Below are 20,628 nucleotides of genomic sequence, written 5' to 3' on the forward strand. Positions count from 1 at the left end.
GGATCACTTTCTTTAGCATCCATGTAAACAATTCAGCTGGAATCTCTTCAGGGAATGATTTCAGTCGGATTGAGGAAATATTGTCCATGTAACTGCAGCTAATGAGACCACTGTGTCGGCACAGCGGCCTAACCCCAACCCAGTGATACTCAACTGGCAGACGATGTGGTGCCAGATGGTCTGTCAACCATTTTCTAATTCACAGTGACAATAAATTCATTCACATTTGGATTTTTTTTGTGCTTTGAATGTAGACGAGGTGTCAGAGTGCATCAACAAAAGGTCCGATCTGAGCCCCCAGTGTCCTCAAATCTTAGAAACGCCCCTGCATATCCCTTAACTTGTTCCGTGAGGGGCTGCTGCTTTCGCCTACTAACGAATTTGCCCTTTTATATTTATTTTGATCCGACAAATATTATTGTTTGTGAATGAACTGACCCCTGGACTCCCCCAAGTTCAGAGTTGCCGGGCAAAAAAGGACAAGTCACATTCATGCAACACTACAGGTGGAATATCTTGTGCGATGTATCGGATGGCCATGCAAACATGGACACAGAGGAGCAGAGGGCTTATTTCTATCGTGGTAACTTTCCAGAGTTTACAAAGGTTCAACACAAGAGTCTTGGCATTTCATGAGCCTTCAACCTGACCTGTTTGTATTTCATTTTCTCTCTGGTAGCCACACCAACCCAGCCCCTGGAGTTTTTATGACGCAGTACTGTTGTCAGTCTGAACACAGCCTTGCATGTTTTAACTGAACCTGAATTCTAAACATAAAATACTGTATCCTCTCTGATATGGTGGCTGTTAAGAGCTTGAAATAGTTACCCTGATAAAACTTTACAAAAGAAGTTTTTATGTAGGGGAGAAAGGTTATACCACGAAAACATTTCACAGATTTAAAATTCAGTGTGGCGTCCAGATGCCATTTGTGCAGGAGTTCAACTGACAGGTTATGTGCCGCACTGAGGAGTTTCCCTGTAGTGGTGTAAAATAAGATTGAGAGTCACACTATAAATGGTCATTTTGCCGCGTTAGAGATTACATTCAAAGGTATAGATGAAAAGTGGCAAGACAATCTGTGCTGCTACATTTTATTCAGCCAAATAAAGGTGTGACACATCGTGATGGCTGAATCTCACTCCAAGCTGTCAGAGCCGCAGTGTGTCTGGCTGGCGTCTACGTGCACTCACATATCCATGCTTACAGAGAGGCACTGATGGGCAGCCATGTGTGCGCAATCACACTCGTACTGAAGTGCACACACACACACACTGACACACACGCCTGGTTTTCGTACATGTTTGGACACACAGCCTGCGTGTGGATGGAGCCAGTGCTGGGTTAAGCTAATTACACAGCTGAACTATCGGCTGTGAGCCTCCGTTAGAGGGCTGGATCTGACATTCAGTAAATGCCAGCCAGTCACTGCACTATTAGCAGGGCTCTCTGTGTGTATACGTATATGTGTGTGTGTGGCTGTGTGTGTGTGTGAGTGTGAGCACGCACTGAGAGAGTGAGAGAGCAGCGGATAGTGATGGCATCAGTTACATTGAAAATGTCAGTCTGAGTCTGGGATCTTTGCGTTTGTACGTTCCACTTTGCAACCTGCTTATTTGTGTGTGTGTGTGTGTGTGTTTGTGTGTGTGTCTGTGGACAAAGGTGGAAAGAGAGAGAGACAGTGTAAATGTTTGTGTCTGTCTAAAGTTTGTTTAGGTCGTCCATGTGCCTCCAAGGTCCTATCATCAGTGAAGCGTGCTGTATTGAACCGCAGCCACTCCCCGCTGTGTCCTCTGTGTGTTTGGTTACGCTTGGATTGCGGCCCTATTGGAGATGATTTAACACTTTAGAATTGATCCGCAAACAACACATTCTGAAAAATAAGCCCCTCTCCTGCTTTCTGTCTCCTCCTGTGCACTTCTCACTCACTCTCTTAAAAAAAAAAAAATGAAACCCCTCATGCATCTTCATCCCCTCCCTCTGTCTGTTTTCTTCTGTCTCTTTCCTCTGTTCTTTTTTTTCTGCTCCTTTGCAGTAAACTGGACGCCTTCATCTATGATGCCGCAGTGTTGAACTACATGGCCGGCAGAGATGAGGGATGTAAGCTGGTGACCATTGGCAGCGGGTAACCGAAGCTTATATTCTTTAAAAAAGAGACTTTTGTGAAAAGAGACTAAGTGCGGATTGCCTTCACGTCATGGTCTGATGCTGCCATTCTTTGGTCCAAACCATTGTGTTAAGTTTTGTAAAGGTTTTGTTTATGGTTGCAATGCACAGGTACATGTAAATACAAGCAACAGGGATTCTGAAATTGCTTTTTTATTAAGTTCTCTCTCTCAGGCATAAAAAGTAAAAGGTAGAGGATGAGTAGATTGACCACCCACATGTCTGTACAGTAAGTATGAAGCTACTGCCAGCAGCTGGCTAACTTAGCTTAGCACAAAGACCGCAAACGGGGAAACAGGTAGCCTGCCTTTGTCCAAAGATAGCAAAATTTGTTTACCAGCCCCTCTAAAACTCACTAATTTACACATTGTATGTCATTTGTTTGATCCATTTAATCTGTTGCTTGGAAACCAGTGGAGACTACAGGAAGTTACTGGTTCTGAGATCAGTTGTGTGGTGACACCACATACATTTTACTGACATTAAACTTCAGTGAGTATTTTAAAAATTTATTTAATATTTAAAGCTGGGGTAGGCAGTTTTATTTTGACGTCATTGGGAGAAAAAAAATCGCATAAGAAATATGTATATCGTACTAGCATATTGTAATTCAAGTGGACTAGGAGAAAACTAGACTTCTGCTCCTTCTCCTGGCTCTGTTTTCAGGCTTTAGAAAATCTAGCCGTGACGGGATGATTTGGCCAATCACAGGTCATTTCGTGCACGTCCCTTCGGTGAATGTCTGATTCAGTGGTAGAGCATAATACATAGAAAGGTGCTATTCCAGCATTGGAAACAACTGCCTACACTGCAAAGCAACATCAAAAAAGGAAGACAGACTAATCATAAAGAGAGTCTGGAAAGGGAGTCGGACAATAAACAAAACAAGTCAGTATCCTCAGATTTTGCTAAAGCTGCTCACAGCTGCCACTTTATTTTCACGTCTCACGAGCCTCGACTCGCAGTGTAACCTTCTCCTCACTCCCCGCTGCTACAAAACACCTCACAGAGAGAAGAACAGGTAGCAGCTCCAGAGATGGACCCTTAGTAAGCAGCCACAGCAACACAAACCCCAGCTCTGGGGGACTGGACAGCTCCGACTCCTTGCCAGATCTGCAAACTTTCTGTTGCTGCTGGTACAAAGGCTAGACCTGGTGCTGCTGCTGGCCACCGGCCCACCGTGCACTTGCCAAAGTTGAGCCACTACAACCGCCAGCTGAAGGTCCTTTTCCTGAAAGCTGCTGCCTGCTCTCCTCCCAACGAAGCAGTCCACACAGCGCTGGGGAGTGAAGTGGAGGAATGGTGGGGTGGCCAGCTAGATAATTCTTGTCTCATTTGTGAACGGATAAACAGAGAGAGATAGCAAAGCAATGCACTGTGGTCATCTGGTCAAAGGGGCTGAGGACAGGGAGTGGAGAGGTACAGGAGGAGGTTGTATTTTTAAATTCTGTAGTTTTCCAGATTTCTTCAAACCCCAGCTTTTACACATTTAAAGAGTACAACATTTAATCATGACTAGAGTTTGAGAAAGATGAGGCAGCAGTCATTGTACACCAAAACTGGATCATGAGTAGGTACATATCTTTTTAAATCTGTCATCACAGTTTTGTTATCATGTATTCACGTGCCCATATGTACATTTTAAGTGTTATTGGTCATTGTCACTTGTTCCTCTTCTCCACACTTGCTGCAAAGAGATCCATTTTTAAAGCAACTGAACACTAAAACTGCTTTAAGAAAGGATCTCTTTAAGGCCAGTATGGAGCGGAGGGATTAAAGCGGCCAACAGTGTTTCAGTGTACATATGGGCTATGTCAGTGTTGTTATAAGGTATAAGGTTGACGTGCAAACCAACCCTTTGAGGGGGCGGACACCAGGACTGCTTGTCTTTGGGCCCAACCAAAATTAAAAAGTTTTAGTCACTTTGATTGTATATCTGTGACCTAAATTTCCTCTTGGTGACATTTATACGCATCATCATGCATGAGGTATCTCCTTAAAGATATTTTTAATCACAGTGACACCATCTGGAGGAAGAAAGGTGAGAATATTTGTTTAAAGGTTAAAATATGTGTCTCCTTTGTGTATGTGTGTGTGTGCGTGTGTGCTCGTCTGGACGTGTTCGTGTTCAGGTACATCTTCGCTACCACTGGTTACGGCATCGCTCTGCAGAAAGGCTCCTACTGGAAACGACAGGTGGATCTGGCCATCCTGGCAATCATTGGAGATGGTGAGAAGCACACTTGCGCTGTGTTCTCATACACAAACTTGAAGTGCATGAGACTATCTGTGAAGGCAAAAGGTTACATTGTTCCTTGCCAGCATTGTAATTCATGCACACACACACACACACACACACACACACACACACACACACACACACACACACACACTCATCTCTACTGCCTTGTCTGCTGACAGCACAAAGGGAAAGCAGTGAAGTATAAATAGTCCTTTGATGTTATTCTGGACACAAAAGGCTGCTCTAAACAGAGGGCAGAGTGTGTAAGTTATTCTAATATATTCCTCTCTGCAGCACCAGATCTGTGTGTGTGTGTATGTGTAAGCATTACTCTATCTGAATCACCACATTCCTTTATTACAGTAGCTTCAGAAGTTCTTACATAAACAATTTCCCAACTGCAAAACAGAGAGGAAGCAAGACAGCTCGAGCTTTTAGTGACAGATTCATTTACATTTTACATCGAAAGCGTTTTGCTGATGCGAGTGTTCACACAGCCACTCACATTAAGTGCACTGAAGTTGATTAAATGAACATTGGTGTCACAATAATCCTCTCTAACCAAATCTTATCAGGGCTGCAGAGCATACAGGCCACACTCCATCATATTTCATGGCTGGGTAATTTTTGAAAAACATCCTGTTCAGTGTTTTTGTTTTGCTTAGTTGTCTTCTCCCTATTAATAATCCCATCCAATCTTTTCACACTTGTAGCTTTTTGGCAGAGTCATTCAGTGCAAAAACACACTGATGGGAAAATTCACATAGAATTGATTGCAGCTGCTGATAGCACCATAATTTGTGCATCAATTTTAATCAATATTTGCCCCGTCTCAAGGTCAGGAATCACAAATGATACAGAGCTACTGGTATCACAGCACAAACACGCCCATAAAGTTTCGCAGCTCAGTGCAATTTGTCATTTGATTGCAAATATCAGTGTGTATAATTGTTGGTGTTGCTCCAAGAACACAGGAGTTAGAGCAATGGCAGTGAGACAAAGAAAGCTGAAAATTTCAAATTGTGAGCTACAGGTCCCGACCTTAGACTCTTGAAGCCTTGAGTTTGGAATCAGCTTTGAAGTGCTGTGAATGAGCGAGGGGTGGATGTGACTGAGAAGCTGAGGACACACAGACAGCCTGTCACTCAGAGCAGCCCGCCCTTAACTTTAAGCCTCAATAAAATAAGCTATTAAAACATTCAACCCAATACAGGGAGAAATTAGCCGTGGACTGTTTTTTGTACCAGGCTGTAAACATGTTTATTTCTGCTGTAACATTGGGCATTTTAACATGTAGGTCTATGTGGATTGATTGGCTTCTGGAGCTAGCTTAAAGTGGCCATTCAAAGTACTACAATTTTTGGGACGTCCACGTTGACTTAATTTTTCAGCCCCAGAGGTTGATGCTTGGTTCCGACCGACAAGGTGCAGAGGCCTTACTCAAAACCTCAGGCAAGGAATTTCGACGTGACAGAAACTGTATTTAGGATTTAATGTCCCAGTCAGTCAGTGCTGTTATAGTTATTTAAATGCGCACCTTCAGACTGTAAGAAAAGATGGTATAATTTGAAGTTTGGCACCATGTCTCTCTAGGAACAGCATATGACTTTCAAATAGTGACCAAACAGCAAAATAAAAACTTCTCGGTCCATCACGTGATGTCACTGGGCCCAAAAAGCAGTGCCTCCAGGAGTTCGTGATGTTGCAATCACAACAACTAATGCAAATTCAGCCAGTCTCTGTAAGTTCTGTGGTTTCTTGCAACTTAAAAGGAGTAAAATCTCATTTTATTGTAGAGCTGCGTGCAGCGTATTGATTTGATTTAATGCTGGAGGGACTGAAAAAGGCCTTTTCCCATAGACTTATATTATAAAAAGAGACATCTGTATGTGAGTGGTTATATATATTTTTATTACAAATGAAACGACTCATTTCGCTGTCTAGAATTGATCCAGTAACATTTCAAAAGACTAGAAGAGTCTCACGATTCAAGTTAGCAGAGGGCACACTGGAAGTTGGCTGCTTGGGCAGCAGAGGTCTCTGGTGCAGTGGTTCCCAACTTGTCCAGCCATGTGGTCCAGATTTCTCCTTAGTCATTAGTTCAAGGTCCACACAATTCAATACATTCAGCGTCATACTTGGGTTTGGCCATGTCAAGCTAGCAAGCCTTTTAGTCACTCACTCTACAGCAGGAAACAGCTCTTCAAAATAAAAGAAATTCATTGTAATAAATGAAGTATATTTTTTACAGACATGACATGTTTGCGAGCCCCTTGCAGTCCATTCAGAATGGACCAGCAACAAACTTTTGGACCACAACCCACCAGTTGGGAACCACTGCTCTAGTGCCCCTGCTCTATGGGCCAAACAATAGGAAAGATCCAGGTAATTTTATTCCTTGGAAGTCAAACTTTTTTGGCTTCCTGCGCCAGTAAGCAACTTTCATTGGCATGAACAGGGTCCCGCCTCCAACACTGTATCCACTTATCTTTATACATCCATGGCTGACACCCCTTATGAATGCGCCTCAGCTACTAACAACTCTCTGAACATGCTGATCGTTTCACTGTAACAGCATGTGGCTATTAACGCTGATTTTTGTGTAATGGAATGGAATTTTTACAATGAGGCCTCCATATAAAGGGGTTGATTTTGTATCAAATTTATGCATATTACCTCATTTAAATATGTGCAAATAGCACAGGAACACTGTTGCCGGTGCCTTTCTTCCCTAGTGGGTTCTGTGAGAATTAAACAGCTTCTTTTTGTCTTATTTGTGTAGGTTAAGCAGCTGCAAAAGCTGCGCAGTCCTTTTGTGAATTCGCCTCTTGGAGTTCATTAAAAATCTGTATTGTCTTTGCACCAAGCTAATAACTTAAGCATTTTTGTGAAAATTTGAGATAAAAGTCATGAAGTGAAAAAGAAAGGTGAAACAAGAGGAGGGCGCGAGAGAGATGGCAAGGGTAAAAGAGATAAAAGAACTGCAAAAAAAGTGTGTGACAGAGAGCAAACACATGGATGGACAAAGTGATGAGCGAGACAGAAAAGCAGAGACAGTGCGCGTGTGTGATGGCCAGAGAGAGGTCAGACAGAGGACGAGACGGGGAGCACGGGACCAGAGGAAGACGAGGAAAGACTGTGTGTCAGGTAGAGGGAGAGGGATGGGGAGTGAGAGGAGGGCAGGTCCTTGATAGATGACAGTGACTTTGTGTCCCGGCAGATGCTACTTGATCAGATAGACACGATGTGGGTGGAGAGCATATGGCTTTTCAGGGACAGAGGGAAGACAGAGAGAAGATGTGTTCAGGGGAGAGTGGAGGAAGGTGAAGAACAAACAGAGAGAGACAAAACAGCCTGTCTGGAAACACATGGTCCAGCACAGACATGGCTGAGCCAGCTGCAGGTCACAGTTTTTCTTTAAGGTTAAAAAGAAAGCTTATAATTTTGACATAATATAGTGTCATACTGTAGTCTAATGCAGTACATGTTTGACAAAAGTACAGCAGTGTACCGTATGGGCTCTTACTACTCGTTTAATCTTAGTTTCAGACAACAAAATCCAGCAACAGTCCAAATTTATATGTTTAGACAGTGTTGCAAGATTGTGATCTGTCAGACCTACATATCATCCAGTTCGAGTCTAGGACTATTTGTGCTCAACTGTTTATGAGGTAGAGTTATTTCAAAGTGCAGATAAGCTTTCTGAGGGAACTTACATTAGGGTGAATGTCCTGAGCTAAAATGGATTTTGTGTTTGTGGTTTATAATAATGTAATGGAAAAGACAGATTTGCAAAAAAGTTTTGTGACTGCTCTCACATCTTAAATTAAACGGTTTCTCTCAGATGCTTCAAGCCAAAACATTTTTAAAAGCCCAGAAAGTATGGATGAAACTTGTACAGACTTGTGTTCTTGTGTTCCGACTGACTGCTCACCAGACTATTGCTTGAGCCGTCTGACTGCTGAAAAGAGAACAAAATTTGAATTTCAGCAATACTTCGCCCCCGGAGTCACAGCAACAGTGCAGACAGTCATAGTTCCCCAAAGCTTTTCCCTTGAATGCACTCGATTTAAAGAAAAAAAAGAGTTAAAGTGACCTGTTGATACGTAAAGATCTCATTTATCTTTGCTCTCTGCCAATGCCATATGACATAAAGTCATATATGAAGATGTACCGTTGCTACATCTATGAATGTGTTTGCAAATCTAACAGCAGACAAATTGTCCAAAAGGTTTAATGATGTCTTAGTGAGTCTGCACCCTTAAGACATGTAGCTGAGCCCCACCATGATATTTGTCTTTCCCCACTAGCAGCCTTAGTTATCCAGCCCTGAATGACACAGATTGGATTAGCCACGCGCCAAATGTCACAGAGGAAGCCAGAGAGGGAGGAGGGGGGGCTGAGGGAAGGGAACACAGAGTGAGTGATGAGAAAAGATAAGGTCTTTGTTGCTTCCTACCTTTCTTTCATTAACACTAAAGAAACAATCTCTTTGCCCTATCAGGCAACATGGAGGGGCCTGGAAGCCCAGTGGCTGGTGATGCCCAAAGAAATTTATTTTAAACAACAGCCCTCGAAAATACAAACAATTAAAGAAATGTACAAGCATTCAACCTTAATAGGTTGAGAGATATTTTAAAATAGAATTCACCATAACGAAGACACAATCAAATATCTTAAGATCTCACTATTTCGAGATTTGTATGCAAATACATGCAAAATCTAATCTAATATTCATAAACGACTCAAATACAATTTAGAACACATATAGTGAAGTGTACTTCATATCTTTCGAATAATACTAATTATGACTCTCTTTGCAGATGATACCACCATTTACCATCAATTTATTTAAAGGTTCTGTGTTCAGGACATTAATATGACAGTAAACCACTCTACTATGTGAAGATATAGTGGAGTTTGACATACTGAGCAGACATCTCTCTCTACCTCTGTGTGGGTTGTAATCATAGACTGTATAAAATAATGGGCGTAGCTACCATCACCCATTGGTGTGTGGACTTGTTTGAAGCCTCGAGTTCGGAAATTTGGCTTTTTGGAGCTAAAAGTGACAAAATTTGAACGGGACGGTGGAGCTGTGGAGGAGCTGGGGGTGGATCTGACACTATTGGTAGCCTGTCACTCAAAGTGGCCCTGCCCCTTATTATGCATTAATTTAGCTGTAATAAAACGCTAATGGGTGAAATTCACCATCTGTACGAATAGGGAAAAGCAGTTATAGAGACCAAAACTGTTTTTAGTACCAGGCTGTAAACATGTTTATTTCTGCTGTATAGTTGGCCATTTTAACATGGGGGTCTAGAGAGTGCCCCAGGAATGGGTCCTCAAACCTGGAAATGAGTTAGCATTTCAGCACTCCTAATTCTCTTGTTTCAAATTCAATGGTTTTTTTGCATGGGTTTTTGGTTAAACGTCTGAAATAAGGTCTGTGGTTAACACTAGCTTAAGAGACTTTCACGTTTTGTTCTGCAACATAAAATTCGTCAGTAAATACCCCACTCATTTATTCTGAAGCATTTATGTGCCTTAAAAAAAGGTGGTTGTTAACAAGTTGCTAAATGAGACTACAGAACATCATCACGCCAACATGGCTTTACAGCTGCACTGTGGGGGTAACATTAAGTCATGCAATCATGGTGTAGTTTGTTTATAGCCTAACATTAGCTTTTTACCTCTGGCGATTGCACTAAGTCTTCAAAAATCATGAAAGTGGTTTATTTCTGAGAGTAATCTTGCTGAACAAAATGCCTAAATATCATAAACATTTGTTTGCCACTTCATTTTTTAGTCCTGGAGGCTGCTGCTTGGTTTTAATCTAAGCTTCTCTGTGGTATGTCATGGCAGACTGTCTAGCTGCGCATGCATATTAGTACATGCATATATAACACTAGCTAACTCATGGCTGCCGATTTGTACTGTGCTCATACGGCAGTTACCACTAAAATCAGGATGGCGTCATTGTGGAAGGGTAGTGCCAACCTTCTGACTTCCCATGGTTAACACCGTTAGCTTTGTCAGCATTGTTGCTGTTGTTTAGCACTGTTTATGTAGTAGGACCGGTAACTGCTAGCCGCCAGCTCAGCCAGCTCCATTTTGAGATCCAGGTTCAGACATCTCATGCTCTGAATTTTGCATAAAGCCTCTGTGAAACAAATACTGTTTTCAAATGCAAGCAAAACATAGATCAATTTCACTGCAGCTTTTGCAGAATGTTTTTATGCACATACATGGTAACTTCAGTACTGTAGTGATTCTGAAGGTAAATCTCTGTCTCATATAATGTAGTATCAGAGTATGAACTAATGTCTACCCTTAAAATTCAATGGTTGGAGGTTTTTTCAAACCCCAATGAGCCGTGCAGTAAAGAATGTGAGTCTCTCCCTGTTCTTTTGCTTTTCAGGTGAAATGGAGGAACTGGAAGCCCAGTGGCTGACAGGAATTTGCCACAATGAGAAGAACGAGGTGATGTCCAGTCAGCTGGATATCGACAACATGGCTGGTGTCTTCTACATGCTTGCCACGGCCATGGGGCTCTCCCTCATCACCTTCGTCTCCGAGCATCTCTTCTACTGGAGGCTTAGATACTGCTTCACTGGGGTCTGCACCGGCAAGCCGGGCCTTCTTTTCTCCATCAGCAGGGTAAGGGCTGTTTTGTATGTGCAGGCATGTTCTACAAGCATGCTGTAGCCTTATTTTGTGGTTTGGGAGAACAAAAACCTGCTGCAGCTTTACACAGAATTTAATTTTTAATCAAAACAAGACACGCATTGAAAGAACAGACCTAAATTTGGCCCAATAGTCAGCTCACAAACACAGGCCACTGACTGTGTGCACATGTGAGTATGCGGTTGTGTCAATATCTAGGCTTGGAGTGGTCTGAATGGGTTAACAGTGGTCGTGTTCAAGGCTATAAGGTGCAAAAAGCACTGCAGCTATACTGAGGGTTAATGCGGCATTATTGGGGTCAGACAGGCCTGTCTTCGTTCTATTTTCTATCAGCTGAATAAGGGAGCAGAGCAGGCATGAACACACACACATGCAGTTCTCTGCGAGAGCTACTGCTAAACTAACAAACTGAGTGAAACAAGGGGGAGGAGGGAGGGCTGCACAAAGGAGGATGGGGATGGAGACAGGAGGGGGGAATCACGAGGCAGCCCTGAATATCGACAAAAATAGATCCTAATTGCAGCATGTTTTTGGATGAAATCGTGGCAGCCCACGCTAAATCAATCTATTCTCTCTCATTCTGTTGAAAGGTCAGCATTCTCCCTTGTTGTGTGTAAGAACAGAAGACATGGACGTGCATCCCTAAAAGCACTGCAGTGTCTCTGCACTATTTTGAGGCGGAGTGTGACTCTGTTTTCGAAGTTAACCAAGGGGGGGGTGGGGGGAGCGAGGAGGCAAAAACTTTTAAGAGAAGATGAAGTGAGGTTCTTGGAAAGAGACGTTCTTTCAGAGCCATTCTCAAGAGTGATTTGGGGCAAAAGACATCCTTAATGGCCTATCTTGTGTTGATAAGCTCCACTAAATGTGTGGTGAACCAAAAAGCACTTTGAATTTGTTAACGTGATAAATGCTTTTTAAGGATGTATTTGTGAGCTGGGAAATGGTCTCGGTTAGGAAAAAAAATAGCTTTTGTTCTTTGAACCATAAAATGAGAGCCCTGTGACATTACTGTTAGGCATTATATCGGCAGCTCTTGTTTGGCTGTTTGTCCATATAAAGAGCCTGGCTTTATCAACCTCCGTCACAGTTGTAGTAATGGTAATTTCTTCTGTTTACTGTTCTTTCCTCTAAAAAAAACCCACCCCTGGTGTGCCTCTGAGGGAGGCTCGGGGCGCAGAGTTATGAGAGATATTGTAACTGTTTTGTCATTGTTGATTCAGGTTATTTTATTTAGATAAATTCCACTAACTGTGAGACACTGGTGCATTTTTGCAAACAGTTGTACTGTTAAATTGATGGAGCTGCAGAAAGACTTGTCTCATTCCATTGCATCACATTTTGTCTGTGTTCCCTTTAGAAAACATTCACTTGTGAGGCTCGAGACTGCATTTAGCAATGCTGGATTATTTTCTGAGCAACATTCTGTGTGTGTTTTGGTGTCTTGGTGTGTTTATGATTAATTCTGAGTCCTTTCTACTTAAGAACGTCCTAAATTATGTTGTTTTTTACTGCACCATCCTCTTATATCAAATCATACATGGTTGTTTAGAAGATTCATATCTTAAACAAAACAAATTTTCATCTTGACTGAAGGGCGCAGATTGAGTTTCTGTATAAACTGGGAATGTTTCAGAGAAAATGAAAGAAAGTCTAATTTAATATTGTTTCAAGTTTGTGTTAATGGTGATAAAAGACTGTTGGTTGAGTGTACTGTGATTTGCTGAGTCACATACCAATTTAATAAATTCAATAAAACACACAGAGCACAAATATATTTGGCCAGAGTAGATAAGTAATAATTATTCTGTTTGTCTCTCTTCATTTCATTCTCAATCCCTCTCGATTCTCTCCTCCATTTTATCCCTCTCATTTTCCCTTGTTGCCCTTCCACAATTTTTATTTGGCTTTTCCTCGTCCATTCCAATTTTTTTATTTATCCATACCTCCCTATGCAGGGAATCTGGAGTTGCATTCATGGAGTCCACATTGACATGAAGAAAAAGTCAGATCTGGACTTTAGCCCCCAAGACAAAATGCTGAAGCTCATTAAATCAGCCAAACAGATGACCAACATGTCTAACCTGGGCGGCTCCCACCTGAACTCCCCCAAACGTGAGTTCATGCACTCAGCTGGTCCCATGATCATGGACATGATGGCGGAGAAGGGCAACTTCATCTATGCTGACAACCGAAGCTATGCTCCCAAAGATATGATTTACGGGGACACCGGTGACCTGCAGTCTTATCTTGCTAACCGCCACAAAGACCACCTTAACAACTACATCTTCCAGGGAGGGCAGCATCCTCTGACCCTGAATGATGCCAATCCCAACACAGTGGAGGTGGCAGTGAGTGCTGACTCAGTCCAGACCAACGCCAAGCCGCCGCGGACCCTGTGGAAGAAGTCAGTGGACACGCTTCGTTCGGTGCCTCCCGGGCCCCCTCCAATGCCTGACATGCTGATGCCAGACCCGCGAATGTCCATGAAGACCCAGCGCTACCTCCCTGAGGACACAGCCCACTCTGACATCTCTGACTGTTCCAGCAGGGCAGCCTCTTACAAGGACCCAGAAAACAACAAGCACCTGAAGCCCAAGGACAACTTAAAAAAAAGATCTGTGACGTCAAAATACCCAAGGGACTGCAGTGAGGTGGAGCTGTCCTACTTAAAGACTAAGCAGGTCAGCGGAGGAACCAACCAAACCGGGAGAGGAGGAGGAGGAGGAGAGAAAATTTACACCATTGACTCAGACCGAGAGCTGAGCCTGCACTCAGACCCCGTTCACTACCGCGAGAGTCGCGGCCTTGCTGCCGACGATTTGGATTATCCCGAGATCTATTCTGACCACAGTGACAACTACAGGAAGTGTGAGCAGCCCATCATTCATCTGAACTCCTCGCCTTTGCATCACACTGACTCAGATCTTCTACCAGACCCAACTTACTCTAAACACTACAGCCTGAAAGAGAAAAACATTGCTCTGTCCCCACATGAATCCATTGATCGCTACAAACAGACACACTGCCGTTCCTGCTTGTCCAAAGTGACCGCTAGCTACCCACCAGGGGGGACGTACACTGCTGCTGCATCTGCTGCAGCTTCTGCCACACGCTCACCCTATAATCGGTGTGAAGCATGCCTCCACACGGCCAATCTGTATGACATTAGTGAGGACCAGCTCCTTGCAGACCCCCTGGTCAGTCCTACCATGCACCACCAACAGCAGCAGCAACCAGACGAAATGTTTGGTCTGTATTGGCCACAGACGGATGGGCCGCATGTTCAAAAGAGAAATCGCTTGAGGCTGAGTCGTCAGCACTCCTTTGACAACATCATGCTAGAAAAGCCCAAGGATGTAGACCTGGGCCGACCGGCGCGCAGCGTCAGCCTCAAAGAGAAGGATCGCTTCTTGGACTCCGCATCTGACTCGCACTATGCCAACCTCTTCGGCATGCGCCCCTACTCCGGCAGACTGTTTGGCACTGGGTCCAAATCAATGCTGTTTAACCACAACCTGGAGGAGAGCAAGAGGAGCAAGTCCCTGTACCCGGCCCATGGCTCGGATAACCCTTTCCTCAGCCACTCGCTGAGGGACGACACCAGCAGCAGACTGGTCCATGGGCGTAGCTCCTCTGATATTTACAAACAGCTGGCGGTGGCCTCGCCTGCAGCGGTCCTCGGAGCGCCCCAAGTCAAAACACGCAACGATGCGAACAATCTCCGCTCTTCCGTTAAATCCACCACTTCATACTGCTCACGGGACGGGCGGATAGCCAATGACATGTACAATAAAGAGCATGTGATGCCTTACTCAGCCAATAAGACTAGTGCATACCCAGCCCCACGTGGCGTCCTAAACTCAGCCCAGTTCAGCAATAGACGGGTGTATAAAAAAATCCCCAGTCTGGAGTCAGATGTTTAGTTGACATAAGAAATAATGTGTTCTCTCCTCTTTAACTCCTCTCTGGGTTTGTATTATAATTTATCAACTATGTTATCCACCAAGGGATGCCATAGCCACACTTTTTCTTCTTCTCTTCGACATTGTAATCCAAAAGAACTCGTGCCCACTTGGGTATGACGGTACTACTACTACTACTACTCTCTTTGCAGATGATATCACCATTTTTGTCCATTCTCTGCCATGTACCAGTGATTTGGCTGCATGGCCGGCACGCTGCCATAAGGTATCCTGGTGTAAAGGGGAGGGGAATCATTAACCCCGCAGGTTTGAAAAAGGTTTAGGAAATGGTGTAGTCCCATTAGTGGGACAGAGAAGGCCTAAGTTACAGTAAAGGAGGACTCCTGCAGGCGTTGTTTGGAAGCAGGCAGTTGATTTGTGATTTGTGAGGAAGTGGTGAGGAGGATAGGAGAAATTATATGCGAGGGGAATTAGAGGGAGAGGGAGAGGAGATAACCTCTATTTCAACCCCTCCTCCTCCCCTCTTTTTTCCTTTCCACCTCCACTGTCAAGCTTGCGGCTCGCTAGTTGAGGAGAAGAGGCCTGACAGAGAGACCAGATGGGCACGTTTGATGTCGCGGCCAGACATGGAGGCATCCCAGGAGGGCAGAGGCGTCACAGTGAGCTAGTCCAACGGTCTGCTGCTTGTTACTCTGACAAATATGGCCACCGAGACACCTGGCAGTGCCAGAGGAGAGAGAGGGAGAAAGGAGATGGGCGGCTAAATGGCACAGAGCTGAGCCTCCAGTAGATTTTGGCAGTAAGTTATCGGTGTGCTCGGTCAGAATTTGGTTTTACGTGTGAAGCTCATGCTAAGGCACATGATAGAGATAAGAAGCTGAGAGTAAAGTAGGTGCTATCAATGAATAATGTTTACAGACTGACAGATAAAAAAGACAAACTGACAAAATGACTGATAGAAAAGGACACACGAGCAGGGAAAACCTGAGGCAATTGATGGGCATTTCATTTACGGCTCTGCACATAGAAAAAATAATTGCAAATTATTGCTTTTTTATTCTATTAAACTATAAGATTTATTAGGGATTCTGGCATCCGGATCCCCCTATGTAGGATTTTAGTGTTTGCTTATTTGGTAGCACAATAGCCATTAGTTTAAAAAAAAAAACCTCTCTCCCACATTTGCTTTTAAAAAAAGCATAGCTTTCTGAAAAATACCATCAAGAGTAGTAGATTATTTTGCATGTGTTGATTTCTTTCTGTGTCGGAGAAGACAAAATACACACGAATACACTCTCAGACACATATTTTACATGTTTTTTGAAAAGGGACTGTGTCTTTGCCAGATATGGTGGATGGATACTTGTACAATCGAAAACCTTTATCCTTGACTTTTGTGCTTAGTAAATCAGTGTCATGCTGTGGCTCCTGCTGCAAAAGAGCGAGAAAATAGTGGAAGGGAAGAGAGAAAAGAGGATAAAAACAGGGGAGAAAAGGATGAAATGGCAACTATGTCCACCGCCACCTTGTATGAGTTCAGGAGGGGGTGGGCGCTGATTTGTCTTTTAACCTCCCTGCCACTGAAACAGGGTATTAGCTATTAAAAAAACACTGATGATTCCTTCCTTCTTCCCTCCCTCCTTCTTCCCTTTTCTCGATCAACATGACACATCACTAGAGTGTTGGGTAGCTGTAGAACTTCACTTGATTTCTTTAAGTTTGTATAAAACTGAACTTTGGTTGGTCGGTAGGTACAGCAGTAGCAGTGCTATATGGTATCTCACCACTGCAGTCAAACTGGGGATTGGGTTAACAACTATTGATCATCAGTTATTGTTGATTCTCACTCAACCAGGGCTCTTGAGGATCTGAAGACTACCTGAGATGGATCCCTTGTTTACCTTCATGGTGTTGTTTGGGTGGGATGTGGGATGGGGTGGGTGGGGCCAGATGGAGAGGGTCGGAGCTGAGGAGGCTCCACTGTTATGTGTTCATCAATCATGTATCCATATTAGTGTGGAGTAAGTTGTGTGCGTGCATGGCAGAACTCGGGTAAGCTTGAAGTCTTAACCAGAACATTTGGTTCCTAAACTGATTGTTTATGTATTTGTTTGTTTGTTCTTTTTTGATAACACTTAGCAGAAAAGACTTGCACATGCACATTCTTCCACGCGTGCCCCACAAAAACTTTTTTTGTTGTTGTTTCTTCTTTTGTAGCATTACGCTGTACAAATTGTACAGAAAGAAAAGAAATCATGTAACCATCTTAACTGATTGATTGATTTGCTTGATCGATTGGATTCACAAAGCCAAATTGTATCAAATAAAATACCTCAGGATGATTCTGTGCGTTTTGGGGGAGCTTCAACCGTAGCAACAGAACAGGATGCGGCGCAGATTTTTTTGTAGAAAATAAAATGTATAAAGAAAAAAAAAAAAAAAAAGGAAAAACGACGACGTGATTTCTATCGGCCGCAAAGCAGAATCAAACTTTTCTCCTTTTGATGTTTACCAGTCCTAGGTCTTCCAGTTCGGCTCTTTGCCCAAGCTCATGCAACCCAAGTAAAAAGAGAAGAAGAGGAAGAGAAGGTGGGATGTGGGTAGGGGGCTTAGATCGTGAGGGTGTGTGTGTTGCGTGCCGCTCCACGCCTGAGCACCCGTAACAGAATGGAGGATGTTACTTAAACGTCCAAAAATCTGAAAAGCTACCCTTATATGGAACACACAAACAGGAATCTCTCTCTTTTCTCTCCATGGTTTTTAACGGCAGTCGACTGCGTTAGCCACTGTGTTTCAATTGAAGCTCCATCTCTAACAACTACGCTCATATCGCCCTTTTCTACTCTTGGAATACTGCAGTGAACCTCTCCTTGCTTCCCAATCAGCTTCCCCAATGTTGACTGACGAGCAACATTTGTCTTTTTTTGCATCTTTTTCTGCATATTTATTATTATTATCATATTTATCGCCACATGCTGCTTGCGTGAGCTGACAAGTGAACAATATGCACATGTAAAAAATATCAAACGGCACCCTCGCGTTTTTATGAACTCATAATGATTTGTTCTATTTGTTCTACTTTTACAGAACTGTCATGTAAACTGATGATGTTTTATGTTCAAACACACACAGACACACACACACACGAACACACACACACTCAGACACACCCTTGTGATGACAACCCTGCTCTTTTTAATGACAAAAATGTATTTTAATTACATTTAATGATAAATAATGAGGTGATGGCATGCAACCCCAGATGTAACAATTTTAATGTTTTATGTTGATTTTTTTTTTTTCGTTTGTTTGTTATTTTTGTTATGATGTTATGATCACTAATGCGTTGTAACCAGGTGTGAGTATATACATATTTGAGAGAAAAAAATTATCTATGTTTAACACGATGAAGATGCTGCTGCTGTTTTGGGGGAGACGGCGAGGACCTGACCCCAGTGCAACTTCCTCATTGGCTGACGGGGTCATTATCAGGCCACGTTTTGCCCCAATGGGGTCACAGATCAGGGGTCAGGGCTTGGTTCAGTATGGCGGGACATCCTTGCTCTTCCTCCAATGGCAGGTGAGAATTACTGTATCACCAGCTCTGCTTCTCTCTTCCCTCTCCTTCATGTGTAGTCAGGACTTCAACTGTAAAGAAGATAAAAGAAAAAAAGCAACCCTCTACTTTGAGTCTGCTATCCCTCCAAAGATACGAGACCTCTTTCTTTATGGTTTGCTGTAAGAATAGAGCTTTTTTTTAAACTAATACTTCCTCAAAGACTTTTAAGGAACTATTTTGAATATATTTAGAAATGACACCTGTATACATCGCTTGTAAATTCATACTGGAATACATCATCATGGAGAATTATAAATGATAAAGAGTAAAAACAATATTTTTTGTGTGAATTTCACAGGAGCTCTTCTGTACAGTGGCACTGTTTCTCTATCTCTCTCTCTCTTTCTATCTCTCTCTTTCTCTCTCCCTCTCTCTCTCTGTAGAGCGACTAGAATAAAACTTCACCATTCACAAGGTTTGCTGTCCTGTCAAAATTCACAATATACACACCAGGCTCCGTGTCTGCCTCACATTATAAGAAGGTAATCGCTTTTGTCAGTTGATGCTGACGGATTATTTCACAGGTAATGAGAAAAAGTGCTGGCTGATTTTTTTATTGACTCCATTTATTTATTTATTTTTTTTTTTTTGTAGCTGAAGAGCACATTCAGTAGGAGAGATGGGATTTTTATCATGAAGATCAGAAGGCCTACTGCTTACATGTCATTAAATCCTACCTCTATACAGCACCATTCTTATTCCAGGTCAACAAATTCCAATGCTTTGTCACACCCTTCGGCGTGATGCATCTGTATGAGATGCAAGCTTTCGACTAACTCCAGTAAACCCATCCACGGCAATATTTGACGCTCAGAGCAACAGACGTAGTATAAGAAGCGAGAAAGTCTGCCTATTGTTCAAATGGGGGAAAGAGGGAGGGATGGTGGATGGGTCAAACAAACCAACACGTTCTCACTCCGACCGCGTCACATATCAATGTTTGGTGATTCCATGTCTAGAATGACGTGAAGGTACCCTGGGTGTGTTGGTTGTTGACGATCTGGGACACCATGTCAAGTTCCGCTTGTTACATGCATTGTCTTCTTTCAAGATTAATTTCCGTTTTCACAGGAAATTTACCAATATAGTCACTTTCAAAATAAAGGCACTACGTCAGTACAACACCGCAAATTGATGTCTTTTTTTTCCTCCAACAACTAACGCACATGTTGGAAGGTCTGGTGAAGGTCGGTGTTTGTTGGACCCATCCAACACCCCTCACACTCGCCCTACTCAGACTTTTGCTGCCTTAACTTTTGCTCTTGTCCTGCCATATTTCCCAGAGATGCCACCAAGCACCATGAAACTATAACAGCAACCAGCAGCGTATCATGCCGACGTTAAAGGACAGCTTCTTTTATCAGTGCCTGACACCGCAAGTCACTGCCCAAGCACCGGATTTCTACGACTTCAGAGTGACACCAGGGTGAACATAGACATTCACACAGAAGATCACATGTAATTTGGAAAACTAAACTAAACACTACTTTTTTAATGTACCGTTAAGGCAGTGGTTCTCAAACTCTGGGGTGGGCTCCGCTGGTGGGGCATAGAGCTACAGCAGGTGGGTTGTAGATGATGGGGAAAAAGATGGAGTGAAACAAAGGGGGTCTTCCCTATGTTTCCAGGGTTCTATGTTTCCCGGGTTCTATGTTCCCCACTTAACCCTGCAAAAAAGCTTCTATGTTCCCCGCTTACACAAAAAGGGTGCTATGTTTCCCACTTGGTTGAGCGGGAAACATAGCACTCAGGAAACATAGAACCTTTTTTTGTGTAAGCAGGGAACATAGAACCTTTTTTGCAGGGTTAAGTGGGGAACATAGAACCCTGGAAACATAGATACGCTCCCAAACAAAGTCAGTTCATGTAGGGAAAACGAACAGTGTTTGCTGGTGCTGTTATGTTGACCTTTATTTTACTAAAAGTCAACATGGATCCTATTTTGTTAGTTGCTCGCCACTTATTGTTAATGGCTGATAATAAATTGAGGG

At 43.1% G+C, this 20,628-nt stretch overlaps 1 protein-coding gene across 1 annotated transcript in view; it reads left to right on the forward strand.

The window, feature by feature from the left end:
• Positions 1 to 15,018, forward strand: part of grin2aa (glutamate receptor, ionotropic, N-methyl D-aspartate 2A, a) — a 224,547-nt gene extending 209,529 nt beyond the window's left edge. The window contains exons 13-16 of the mRNA XM_050068570.1: positions 2,036 to 2,125; positions 4,299 to 4,396; positions 10,830 to 11,068; positions 13,051 to 15,018. Of these exons, the coding sequence (XP_049924527.1) occupies positions 2,036 to 2,125; positions 4,299 to 4,396; positions 10,830 to 11,068; positions 13,051 to 15,018 (2,395 nt within the window). The remainder of the gene's footprint in view (positions 1 to 2,035; positions 2,126 to 4,298; positions 4,397 to 10,829; positions 11,069 to 13,050) is intronic.
• The last annotated feature ends 5,610 nt before the right edge of the window (positions 15,019 to 20,628 follow it).

This window comes from Epinephelus moara, chromosome 18 (genome assembly GCF_006386435.1).
Source record: "Epinephelus moara isolate mb chromosome 18, YSFRI_EMoa_1.0, whole genome shotgun sequence".
NCBI classification, from domain to species: Eukaryota; Metazoa; Chordata; class Actinopteri; order Perciformes; family Serranidae; genus Epinephelus; species Epinephelus moara.